This window comes from Cajanus cajan, chromosome 8, assembly GCF_000230855.2.
Source record: "Cajanus cajan strain Asha chromosome 8, NIPB_CcT2T_4, whole genome shotgun sequence".
NCBI classification, from domain to species: domain Eukaryota; kingdom Viridiplantae; phylum Streptophyta; class Magnoliopsida; order Fabales; family Fabaceae; genus Cajanus; species Cajanus cajan.
This window is the reverse complement of record NC_138524.1, coordinates 7772953-7787191: the sequence shown is the minus strand read 5'-3', so window position 1 is coordinate 7787191 and position 14239 is coordinate 7772953. Positions and strand designations below refer to the sequence as shown.

Genomic DNA, 14239 nt, shown 5'->3' with positions numbered 1-14239 from the left:
TAAAGCAAAATAAATAATATGGGAATTATTTTGTTATTGTCTGAGTGTCGTGATAAAAAATAACGTGAAATGAAATGGATTGTAATAATTTGATGTGCCACCCCCCACTTTGTGTACGTTAATCTCACTCTCCCATCTTTCATCTTACCCATTATTATTAATTTCTTGGGTAGGTTAGGATGCTTATTCCCAGAACTAATTAACATGTACTATATCCTCTACCTGTCATTCTCTCACGCCAATTTATATGGCAATGGCACCCCCCACATGCCATTTTTTGTTGTTTTCCTCACACATACCTGTTAGTAGTCACGTGTGCAACATTATATTTATACACCCTCAAAACAATTTCACCATTTTCAACATTATATATATAGGTTTTGTTGTTGAAGCATGAAGATGAACATGAACATGAAGGGTCTAATCTTAGTGATGAGTGTACGGATATGTACAGGCCAACATAATTTGTAGTCTGATTTCCGGGCGTTGTCATTTCACTCACCAGGCAGTTCCATCTCTACTCTAATTTTCTATCTGCTGTCTTCTACGTGTTTTCTATCTTCTTTTTTCATTACTTTTGTTTTATCTTTCTATTTTTCTTCTCACTCACATTTAAACTGTATTTGCCATGTTTCTCTTTACAGATACACCTGTACCAACATATGTATCAATTAAACTATATTTTTAGTTATTTATTTTTTTTATTTGATTTTTTTTATTTTTAAACATTTATTATAACTTTTTATCTCTTAAATTTCAATAATTTTAGTCTTTTTAAGATAATAATTATTTTTATTGATTTAAAACTTTAAATTTATTTCATTAGTTTCACATATTTAGAAATTACTGAATGCAATTAAAGTTCAAATAAAAAAATCACACATATAATAAAAATTACATAAAAATAAGTTTAAAAAGATTTAAAATTTAAAATCTATAATTTTATATTATTTTTTAATTATTTATGAGACATATTTTTTACAAGAATTTCATTATGTTATAAATTTTATAGATTCAAATGTCAATTAAATTTTATAATTTTTATATAATTGAATTTATTGTTATAAATTTTATGTTTCGAATGAGTCAACACTGATTCAAAATTATGTCACAAAATTAAAATTATTATTATTATTTTAAAAGGATAAAATTGATTTAAATATTAAAAAAATGAACAAAACAAACATTTTAATAGATAAAAGATTAAAATAAATTTTTAAAAAAAAAACCTAAAGTATAATCTAATTTTTATAAATAGGATTTACATATGCTACACCAATTTTCATTTTTCTTTCCAAAATTATTATATCTTTTAGTTGTAATATATAAACAATCTCTAAAACATTTATTAAGACAAGATAACTTGATCGAAACATATGGTTAAGAATCCCTATTTAAGATTAGCAAAAGTATTATTGATTTTAATTTAGACATTTATTTCAAATAAATAGATTTTTTCAAACACACTTTTTATTTATTTATAAACATTTATAATAAAATCATGTTTTAATTTAAATATTTGTTTCAAAACTTAAGCTAAAGCGAGATTTTAATTATGTTCTTAATTTTACCAAATTCTAAACATTTTTTTTACTTACAAAGAGGTATCAAAGGAATCTATACTTTGGTTAACCAATCAGTAGTGATTATTTCTAGGGATGATAATTATGAGGTTTCTTGTCGAATAAAAATTCATATTGTATTTGTCTCATACAGGATATTTGTTATATAAGCTTATATGAAATTATGAATTTTAACATGTATTTACACTACAACAAAATTTGTTATTAATGACAATTATTTAATAGCAATAATTTAATTGCCGCCATATATAAAAATATTAATGGCTAATGTATAATAATCACTAAAAATGTATTTATATTACACTAAAGTTTACTATTAGCGACAATTATTTATTAGAAAAACTTAAGTCTCATATCGATTAGAGATAAGATAATTAAACAGTATATAAGTGAGTAATAATTATCACCTTACAGGTTCATTTTATAGGGTTGACTCCTAATTCACTATTCTAAATTGGTATCAAACCACCCATTGTTACCAAGTTCAATAGTGCTATAGAACAATTAGAAAGCAACTTTCACCTTATAAATCTCACATCTCTTAAGAGACAAGACAATTAAAAAAATAAATTAAAAAATATATAAATGAAAGATAACTCTCATCTTACAAATTCCACATCGAGTAGAGATAAAAAAATATATAGGTTATGAATTTAGAAAAGAAAATTATAGGAATAAATTATTTAAAATAAAGGAGACAATTGAAAAAAATAACTTTTAATAGCCTTTAAAATGGCTACTAGAATTGCCACTAAAAAAAATAAATTTTTCTAACAATTTAGTAGATTTTTACCGGCATTTTATATAAATGCCGATAATAGTATTAGTGACACTGGATACACCAGCCATTATTTAAATGCTGGTAAAAAAATAATGGCCATTTATATGGCCGCCAAATAATAAATTAATTGTCACAAAAAACTAATTTTGGTGTAGTGTTATAGATATTTACCAAAATGTGTTTTCTGTCAAAACAGAAAAAATGCAAAACACGTTATATTAAAAATAAGCAAACATGAAGTATTTATTTATACAAAAAATAAATGTATAATAAAAATAAATTAAAGTAGCTAACTCATCTTATATTTAAATAAGAGTGTTTAAATTATTTGAAACTCAACTAGACATACCTTTTCACGCCGTTAATCAAAGATGTTTAGTTTAGTTAGTTAAGCAAAGTAATGTGCTTATTGTAAATTTTTTAATACCGATTTTGATTTCCTTGCATAAAAATAATAATAATAATAATAATAATAATAATTTAATAAGTGAGAAGAAAAAAAAATCATTTTATTCCCCAAGATAATTTGAATCTCCGTAACTCATTTTCCAGACCAATTAACCTATGATATTATATACGATTAAAATCTATTTTTATGATAACAAGTATGAACAGTTCTCACTTAATGTTAATTCCTTCATACACACAGAAACAACACAACCTTATTTCGCTAGCAATTGATTAACTAATTATATATCAACTTATGCTTTTTTTATCCTCGTATGTTCAGTATAGTTTTTTTTTTATTATTTAAAAGCATGGACGTTATTCAACTATATATCCATTTTATAAATAAAAATATTCTCAAATTCTATGAACAAAATTAAATCAGCCTATATTTGCGATTGTGATAGTGTGTGGTTATTTATTTATTTATTCGTATGTTTGTACAGTTTAAATTTGACGTAGGAAATATTACAAAACTAAATAAAATAAAATAAAATAACTTGTTTGGTTATAATTTTTCTCTTTCAACTAAATAAAACTGATTCACAAACATTTCCACCATGATTTTCATTGTTCTTTTGTTCTCCTTTCTAATAAAGATGGACTTGAAATAAAAGTAATGTAATAATTATCTGTTCTGTTTATTTACTGATTTCTAAATAAAGGACAAAATAGCTTTGTTTTATTTATTTCATTTTGTTTTCACGTGATCTCTTCTTGTCCTATTCCATTTTATTAATTAACTATAATATATCATTCAATCAATGGATAAGAAAAACAAGAATTTAATATTCGAAAGCAAGTTATACGAATTAATTCCTACTAATTAATTTATAATAAAAATTTAAATGAAATGAATTATTCATTTTTGTCTTCATTCTTTTTCTAATATTTTCGTATATCCAATCATTTTTAATCTTGTTTTTTTATTTAAATATATTTTTTAATCTTTAAAAATACAATAATTCTTAATCCTCCTTTGAAGCTAAAGGTATATTAATTTTTTTTGGAGCTAAAATAATAAAAATTTTCATATAACTTGTGAATAGTTTACAGAATATTGTGTCAGCATAATGCACACAAGTTTCGAGTAAGAAAATATTATAAATTTCATGATATGTCATAATAGTTTCATATAAAATGTCTTAAAACAATTCATATATATGTAGTCTCACATACTAGTTTTGCGAAGAAGAAAAAAATTGAACAAAACAACTGTCTATTAATTTTGTGCATAAAAAAATTAAGAATATTGATAAAGTAAAAAAAAAAAAAAAAAAGACTTGATTATATTTTAATTTTTAAATAATTTAATTAACTATACTATTCTTCATTCAAACCCATGTTGCAACCACTCATGACATGTGATTTTATTTAGAGAAAAATCACATATAGTGAAAATAGGACTAAAAGGACGACATAGCTAATGAAATCATGCATATTTAAAATGGCTAGAAAACTAAGAAAAGAAAGCATTTAGTTACCTCTATCATTCTATAGTCTTTTATTTCACCATGGAAAAGCATTCACGCCCTGCACAGTTAAAAGTCCACTGACAATTAAAAGAAAGAAAAACTAGGTCACAGCCACCACACCAGGTAAATGGTACGACAATGTAAAGCTGTATCAACGTTACACGTCAGAGAAAAGTCTAGCCAGGTAAAAGAAAACATATCCATCGACATGCATGGCCATGGAGGTAGTGTAGGGTAGTAGGGACCTTGCATAAGCATAACGGAGAATCAAATCACCCTTTGAGTTTTGGACTCATCTCATCACATAGACACATATATTATACATATATCTATTGCCTTTTGTCCCTTCTCACATGCATTGGCCCCCACCTCCCTCACGAGACCTCGAATATATAATATCACACGTGAAATCTCCTCGTTTCACTGTGCATGACTGAGTTGACTCGTTTACTTGCTTTCTCTATCGCTCTAACTCGGTATTCTTTTGTAAGATACAAAGAAAGTATCATATTATTGGAACAATAGAATCAACATGAATTTATAAGCACAATTTCTATTGGTATGAAGTTTTTTGGACATTCACCATAAGCAAATACATGAAATCTTAAGTCTAAAGTTGACAATATTAATGCAGAGTCATTGTGATCTGCATTCTTTGTCCCCAGTCTCATCTCATTCTTCAGTCTTTACATGCTCCTACTAATAAGAGTAGCTAGCTATATTATATATCACTATGAGACAATCAACTTCACTAGTTTCTTTAGCTCTAAGCTATATATGTTTTGAAACTCTAGCAGTAGTGTCCACCGTACTGGCTATGCAGGTTCATGGCTGATGAGGCTGAGTGTGACCCCATTGTATTAAATTCAACAAGGTCTTGCTGCAAGAAGGGTCTTCTTATTGAGTCAACATTTTCTCCAACGCCCAAGAAGTCTCTGGTTAAACCAAGTTGGGTTTTGTTTTTAGAGTGCAATTGCTTGCCCACAATTGATGCTGTTGTCTCTTCATCCACCGGAATCACCATGTGCTCCAAAGCCTTGCTGCTATTCACAACCACAAACGAGTTGCTTGAGTCATTTAATATGTAACCACCACCACCACCTCCAAGGTTGGTGCACCCTTCCACATTCATCAACTCGTTCAGTTTGTGAACCTCAACAACCACGTTGTTGTTGTTGCTCATGGAGCCGAACACGTTGTTGCCGTTCATCCTCGTAGATCCCATTTGAACCGCTTTGTGCAACAGTGAGGTGGCTGACATGTGATGAGGTGGGTTCTGATTCTGAGTGCTCAAGTACAAAGAGCTTGCACTATGCGACAAGTCTCCTTTGTTTTCTTCTTGTTCTTGCTTCAGTCCATGTGGAGGTAGCACAGACAGGTTGGCACTTGTAAATGATGCTTCGGGGTAACGGTAATTCGCAAACTGTGGCCCAAACATGTCCATTGTTTGCACCAGATCGGGCACAGAGTTTGTTCCTGAAGTGAAAGCACTTGGTTTGGTTGGGAAGTTAAGAGGGTGATGAGGATTAATATTATTGTTGGCATGGTCTAGCCACAGTGGTAGCCTTAGCTTTTGTTGATGATGATTTGCGTCAGCATATAATGGTTCTGACCCTGAGCCACCGAATTCTGAGTGAAAGCCGGGGAAAATCTGAGGGATCCTCGAACCTTGAGCATTGGTCAAATGATGAATATTACTTAAAGCTGCTGGAACTGTAGTTGTAGTTATCCTCACACTTTCTTCAGCCAAAGCATCACAAAAGGCTCTATGCGTTATGAAGCTGTCCTTCCTGAATTTTTAGCACACATATAAATATACACATATGACATAAACAAAGCCTCATTTACTATTCCAAACAAATATTCTCTCAGTTACTATGACATTTGTTTCCTTCATATCTGGCATCCATTAGATTTAATAAATCAAGGCACATTTGGCATTCAAATTAACTTTATTAAATTGAAGTAAAGGAACATATTAATTATAGTATGATGAGGCATTAATTAGTAGAATTGAATGAAATGATAATTAACCTGGAGAAAAGTGTGCCACAGTCACATTTGTACTCTCTAGTCCCACAAATCTTGCTATGGGCCTTCCAATCGGATTGAACAGCGTATTTCTTGGAGCACTTGTCACACTTCCACTTCTTCTCGCCATGCTTTCGGCTATAGTGCTTCTTTATCCCTGTCAAGTCTCCCAAGGCTCTGGAAGGGTCATGGTGCACACAACTCTTCTCAGGGCACACGTACACCTTCTTCCTCACTTGATCTTTGTTCGTTCTCTGCTTCAGCTTCCACGGAAGGTTGTGGCCACGTCTATGCAGCTGCAAGTTCTGGTCTCTCTGGAAACCCTTGTTGCAGATTTCACATATGAAGCGGTTGGTGGCCATGAGGGACTTTGGTGAAAGAGCCACCACTTCAGAATCTGGATCTGCTTATACATAGTTCATTCATAATTTCATATATTATATACTAATAATAATAATAATAATTAAATTCTTAATAAATGAAAGAGATATTGTTGAGAGAAAAGAAGTGGATATGATTGATGACTTGCCTGGTGTTCCGGGTAGACTTCTCTTTTTCTTAGGTGGATTTGAATTAGGGTTTGGATGATTAGGGTTTGAGGTGGGGGGTTGAGCATGAAGCAAGATGGTGTTGGGAGGAACAGAAAAGGTTTCTTCAGACATGATTTTTGAAGGGAAGAAAAATTGTGTGTCCTAAACTAGCTACCTATTGCAAATTCCAAAGCCTACTGCCAAAACAAATATAAAACCAAAAAGCAGTGTGTTAGCTAGCTAGACGCTATGCTTGTGCTGGGAATGAAAAAAATAACACTAACATGAAGACATGTTGAAAGCAAAATTAGAGCATGGATAATGATTTTTCATTCCATTGAGTTTGTGATTTGAGACATGGAAAAAGAAAAGGAATATGTGTGTGAAAGAAATTGAAATTGGTTTTACATGTGAATCGCGCGGAAAGCAAAGTCATAGTTGAGAGTTAAATGAAGAGAGAAGAGAAGAGAATAATATATATAAAAATATCTTTCTTTCTTTCTTTCTCAGTCGATCTCTTTCTTTCTCTCCTTATCTAACACGGCTGCTCTGATAAGGGTCAGTCAGCCATAGACTCTGCGGACCACTTTCTCTCTCTCTATTTTACTTTCTCTCTCTATATATACCAAGTAGTAGTATATATAAATCTACCCAATTAATTAGAAACAGTTTAAATTGCAATTCTACCAAGTCAACTAAATGAACAATAGTAAAAATTGCTGTTACTGTTACAAATCTGTGTGTTCATAACATTATTCAAACGAGATTTAGGAGAATAATATCATGTATGGATGGACTATTAACTTTCATGTTGGGTTAAAATGGGTATACTAAAGTTTAGTGTAAACTTAAATTTGAAATAAAAAATTTCAATAATAAGTTACTTTACTCCAATTTAATTTAATTATACAAAATTAAGATTATTTTTTATCCTGTCACATATATTTCCAATCCATAGACTACAAACCAATCTTTCTGGCATAATTGTCAATCCAAAAGATTTTCATATACAGCAAAAATCAAATATAATTTTTTTCATTAAAAAATTATTTCCATAATGTAAACTCACCCATTATGCCAACTCACCATATTACAAAATTAAGATTACACAAAATAAAGTTTGTAAATAAGATCAAAAGTCTTAAAATTTACATTTTTAACTCAACTCAAAAATTAGCTTAAGGAGTAACAATTTATTTTATATGTAAACACTATTCTACTCCTCTTATCTTAACCATAAAGCTTGGAAGATAACATGTATGATGGTTGAATGATAAATGATAAATTAAGTCTAGTAAATATTATTTCAAAGTTTATGTTAAATTGTAACTTAACACCAAAATTAGCTTATATTTGGATATAGCAAGACTACCAAAAGTTGGAAGATGGTGTGTAACTTTCAAATGGGTCATTGTAGAATATGACGGAGCATCCTTTTACCTAGTACTATTAGTTGTAAACGAAATTTACCATAGACACAAAATGGGAAAAGGAAAAGGTGAGTGGGGTGGTGAGAAAATAGAATTGAAAAGGGAAAGAGGTTGAACTTTACAGGGAGGTATGAAAATGATTATGCCATAATTGTATTAGGACCGTAATCTCCCAAAAAGTTAGAGAGAGAAAGAGGGTGGTGCCGTCCGTGAGGCCTGACTGGTTGGGAGTGAGGGCCCACAAGATGACTGTCAGAGAGAGAGTTTCATAAAAGAAAGGCAAGAGATGACTTGTACTGCTTCATGTCTCCACCCATCCCTCTCTCTCCCCCAACCATTCTTACACAATTATATTCTACTAAATAACACTCTAAAGTCTAAACTAATCATCTTCAACTAATTTTCTATAGATCAATTCACATGCTTCTTAATATACATACACAACACCTTTTTAATAGATAAATTTATAATTAGTAAATATATGAGTTTCTTAAATACGTTTATACAAGTTGGAAGGACACAACTCGCTTAAGATCAATTTCTAATCAAGCTAATATTTGATAAATAAAAAAATAAAAACTAATGAGTGATGAGTGATGAATGAGTCCCTATCGTGTGTGCTTCACATTTCTCTAGAAATTCGACCCTCAGTGGGCCATCCCTGATCTCGTCTCACTCTAATTTTTCCTACTTTTTATACTCTTTGCAACAGTAACTCTTGGGAGAAAATCCTGTGCGCGATTTAAAATCTCCGCAACACTCCTCGTGAAATTCTCGTACCATAATCATTCAAATGTTACTACTTTTAATGGAACTCATATGCTCGATGCTTCAAATAAATTCGTCCAATCATTCAACTTTCATTATTCAATATAGTAACCCCTAATAAATTTATGCAAGATTCAACCAAATTATGTCAACCATTGGGTCAATTAATAAAGGTGGGACTCCGTGTTTCCCTGGTTAGCACTCAATTTTTATTATTATTAAAATACATATTTAAAGTAAAATCTATTGTTGATGAGATTAATTTAAACACATACTCCTATATGTACTCTCCATCATGTTTAATGATTTAAATTAATTTCATTAAAATTTAAAGTGTATTCCCTTTTAAACACAGCCCTTGCATAGCATGAGATTTTTTAGTATTGAGTTCTAAATATGTACTTAAATTAAATGCAAAAAAGAAAAAAAAAAACTACACCTATAATTCTACTTGATTTAAAGGATTCTTCTTCTTTTTTTTTAACGATATTTATAAAATAATTCAAATCGATCGAAAGATAAGTAAAATCTAATTAAAGATTATTTTTGTCAAAGATCAAATTTGGACAATGTCCAAACAATTGATCATATTCAACATACTAATCATTTTTATCCAAATTCTTGATTAAAAAATTCTTCTTATTAGCTATTACTAAATATTGTTAGTAAAAAAAAGTATACTTTTATTAAAAAATTATTATTGTCTCATAAAAAATAAAAATAAAAAATAAAAATTGTGGTGCATTGCTGTATTTACTCTGTCAGTCACACTCACACACTGGTGCCTCCCACTAATCGATTGACTAGAGAGTGAAATGTGACAATTGCAAATAATCATAGAACAAGTAAAGAACACCCTTTTCGACCGAGTTGACTCGGTCCTATGCCCCCGCAAATATCGTACGTACTCGTCCTTCCACAAGTTTCATTCTCGACTTTGCTTGGCAATTTTCAAAATACATTTGTCTCTGTTACAACTTTTGGGGAAGTCATCACATCACATGCATATATATGTATGTGATGCATCGTCCAAGGGTGAATCATGGTTCATGTTACGAATGGAAGAGAATTCATCTCTAAGTATTTTAATGCTCAAGTCGCTTATCGAAAAATAAGAAAAAGTCAATAGTCAAAAAAGGTGATCAACTACACTCAAAATACATCTCATAATGTTAGATATCAGATTTTTATAACTTCCTTGACCTATCAACACATGTTGTGACCTATGCAATTTTAATTATTCTCAATTTACTTGGAGGAGTTTTGACTAACCACTACACGATTTAATAGGGATGTTTATAATCGGTCCAATCCATTAATTTTGATTATTTCAGTTTGTTTTGGATTCGCTAGAAGTTTTTATACAACATAAACTAAACCAATTGGGGGTAACGATAGGTTGGTTTTGTTTGGGATAATTGGATTTTTTATTATAAAAAATGAAAATATTTATTTTTAAAAATAAAAATACATGATTCTCTCAAAATACAAATAGATCATTAACATGGTATAATGATTTATTAGCGAGATTAATAATATCATATAACACTTATATTTTCTAAATGTTTAAATATAGGCATATATTTTTCTTTTATAGTGTTTGGATGAGAGATTTTAATGAGGTAATTCAATATATATTTTGAAGAATTTTAAATGCTTTGCTGTAAAATGTGTTGTTTTGATAGAGAATTTAGAAAAACTTTGAAATTTAAACATTTATAAAATTTCTTAAAATTGTGGATGTTTGCGAGAATATTCATTTATGGATTCTTTTTGTTCAAACTAGCACAATTTTCAATTTAGGCATGTGGTGTAACAAATGGTGTATCCTACGTATTTATCGATTATGATCTCCAATTAATTTCACAACTATAAAGATTAAACCAATTCATACGTGTAGGGCAACCAGATTCAACTATATACGTTCTTAGAATGCAACAAGCTTCTAGGAATGAATTTCACATACATAAAACATAAGTAACTATATTGAAATAAACAAGATAGACTAGTCAAGGTTCAATTTTATATGGTTTAGCATGCAAAGAATTCTATATGCTCTTCGATGACTACCACAAAACAACATTCATGCATATAAACACTTAAGTAAATTGAATGAACAACTCGTACATTAAGCACAATAACCATATCCTTTACTTCAAATAGTTCGTGAATTACAGGCATGAGATTCTGAGAAGAAACAAAGATACTATAAACTAAGTTATTCTAAAACTGAACTAAGAAAGAAAAGAAGAATGACCGAGAAATCATACTCAATAGTCACGTGCACAAGAGCCATGGTCGTAGGCAATGAGTGTTGTGAGCATGTAAGTATTGAATTTTTTATCTCTTCGAATGAGTTTGCCTCATTTATTTATAGAAATTAAGAGAGGGTAGTTATTTCGTATTAGTTCGACGTGTGATATATAACTGCTCCGCACTATACGACATGAGTAATTGTTCCTAATTGCTATTAACCTCTTACAACTACCTTCTAAACCTTTCGATTATCGAATAATTCCTTCGAGACCTTCAGACATTATTTCGAGAAACGATTATTATGCATATAGGTTCCATGTGATATATAATCGTTTCGTCGTTTACGCAGCATGGGTAACTTATCTGAACTGTTTGTAATTGCTCTTCTTTGATTATCGAACGACCCCTTGAGAATACTTCGAGCACTTCAAAAATTTCACCAACAGATGCCTCCTTAAAAATATTTGCCTCAAGGTGTAGGAGAGCAAATGTTTTTTTACACACATTCTTTAGTTATTTTGAGGAAACCCTAGATACATTATCCTGTATGCATTGAATGCCTCTAACACAAAATCAAATCAAATATTTTGATTTACTATCCTCTTTGATGATTTGTCAAGAGAGGGGTGAAATTTTTTATCTTCAAGGCCTCTACGCATTGGAATTGGCTCAATTGGTGGAGCTTTCTTCACCTCGAAGAATTCAAAAATTTGCTCGACTATTTGGAAAGGGTTGAGTGAATTGGTCTCTTTCATGCTTACTCTGTTTTATTTGTTGCACATATTTAAGGAATCAAGAGAGAGAAAATCACCATCAAAAAGAGTAGAATAAAGCAAGAAATAGAGCCGAAGAAAGAACACCTTTATTAGGAGTCATCTAGGGACGAGGATTCTGGGTTTCTTTTCTTCTTCATCTATATTTTCTTTGTATATGGAGATATTATTCTCATTATCATGAGTAGTTGATCATCTCTTTGGTTGGGATTGAATGTAATCCATCAAAATCTTATGTAATCCTTTTAATTTATATATATATATATATATATATATATATATATATATATATATATATATAAGATATTCTATTATTCATTGTTAATGATTTGATTATGTCCTTAAATTTTATGGTGAACTGATCAATCATTTTTTGATTTTGGAATTTAGATTTTGGTTGAAAAACAATTTTTAAGTTCATTTTGAATCAAATCACATAATGATTCTAAAGGCTAAGAATAGATTTAGAGTTGTTAGTTGAATAAATTTGTGAACTTAATGTAAGGACTTTGATTTGGTAAATTGAGCAATCATTTATAAAATTGGAATCTTTAGAATTTCTAAAAGTGAGTAATTGATTTAGAATGACTTTAAAGAATTTAATAACACTAAGTGATAGTAATCATATATAAATAATCTTAAAAGAACATAGCAGTAAGATAGATGAAATTCAATTCCAATAATTTCTCACATTGTTATCTTTCAACTTTACACTTACTTTCTATTATTATTTTCTTTACAAATTCAATATTAAAATGCACATCAATATGATTATATTCATTGTACATCTTTCTTTTACAAGTTTTAATTAAGACAATAGAAATTACAAAATAACTTTCAAGTCACTATGGATCGATAACTAGTACATCAATTTTTATATTACAACAGACTTGATTCGCTTGTCACAATCCTAACAAGAAAAAGTGACCATATCTTGAGAGATTGTTAAGTAGGGGCTACAGTCAACCCAAGGGTGATCAAAGAGTGGAATGACCTATTTCTACCGAGATAGGTGTTTGCTTTGTCAAAAGTTAAGGCTTCTACTTCCTCTGACTTGGTGAAAGGGAAAGGAAAACTACTAGTAAGGATGTTCTTGTCCTATTTGATTATGGACTTCCCTTTTTTATCTCTGTTGATTGTGTAAACAGGTTGGGTTTGACTATGAGTTCATTACATGTTGATTTGATCGTATCTACTCTTTCTTCTGCTTTTGTGGTTACTTCTAATATGTACTTGAGATGTCTGATAGATGTGTATGGTAAAAGTTATAGGATAAACTTGATTTGTTTGCCCATGGTGAACTTAGACATAATCTTAGGTATGAATTGGCTATTTGTCAATCACATTCTTAAATATCGTTTAAGGAAAGAGTTGATTTTTTCAAAAGTTTAAAAAGATGGGTTGATACCTGTTAAGTAGGTGGATGATCTTATGAAGGAAGGAGCTTAGTGTTTTGTGACCTATTATGCCTTGAGTGTTGAGACTGAGAAGTCGATTAGTGTGATTAGGTTGGCCAGAGATTTCCCTAAAGTATATTCAAATTAAGTGTCAAGATTCCCTCCTAATGGGGAAGTGGAGTTTAGTATTTTGACTTGTTTCTTGGTGCATAACTAGTGTCAATAGCTCTTTATAGGATGTTATCAACATGCTTATAGGGAGTTATTGACAGTATAAGCATGCCTTCTAATAAGGAAGAGAATTTTAGTATTTCAAGCATGCCTTGGCAGCTCACCGTGTTATAAGATATTTTAGTTGAATATGTGACTTCGTATAGATTTGTTGTATTATATATATGATGTGTTGATAAGTTGTATGGTCTTGTTGTAAGTTGAGATGTTGTGTTGTTTAAGTTGAAAACTTTGATAAGTTGTATTGAGTGGTTTATATGTTGTATTGACATGGTGAAAATTGTTAATTAAAGTTGTTGTGTTGTTGATTCTACAAGTGTTGATATGTTGATATTGATAGTATAGTTTACTTTACTTTTGTACTTATTGTGTTATTTATTTTGAATCTAAGCTTACCCTTATATTTTTTTTTTCTTGTAGTGGGGCTACGATGATCATACTTGTTATAAGAATAAAGTAGAAATAAGTTGGAGGTTGAGCACTTTTGAGAGTCATCCTAGAGGATGATTATGTTTGTTTTGGACTACTCTGATATAA

General features: G+C 30.2%; 1 protein-coding gene across 1 annotated transcript; it reads right to left on the bottom strand.

The window, feature by feature from the left end:
* Positions 1-4810: 4810 nt before the first annotated feature.
* On the bottom strand, positions 4811-7447 carry LOC109799102 (protein indeterminate-domain 13). Its single transcript, XM_020359610.3, has 3 exons — positions 6847-7447; positions 6321-6720; positions 4811-6076 (listed from the first exon to the last, which is right to left on the bottom strand). The coding sequence occupies exons 1-3, from the start codon at positions 6977-6979 to the stop codon at positions 5077-5079; spliced, it is 1533 nt and encodes a 510-aa protein (XP_020215199.2). The 5' UTR covers positions 6980-7447; the 3' UTR covers positions 4811-5076.
* Positions 7448-14239: the final 6792 nt, after the last annotated feature.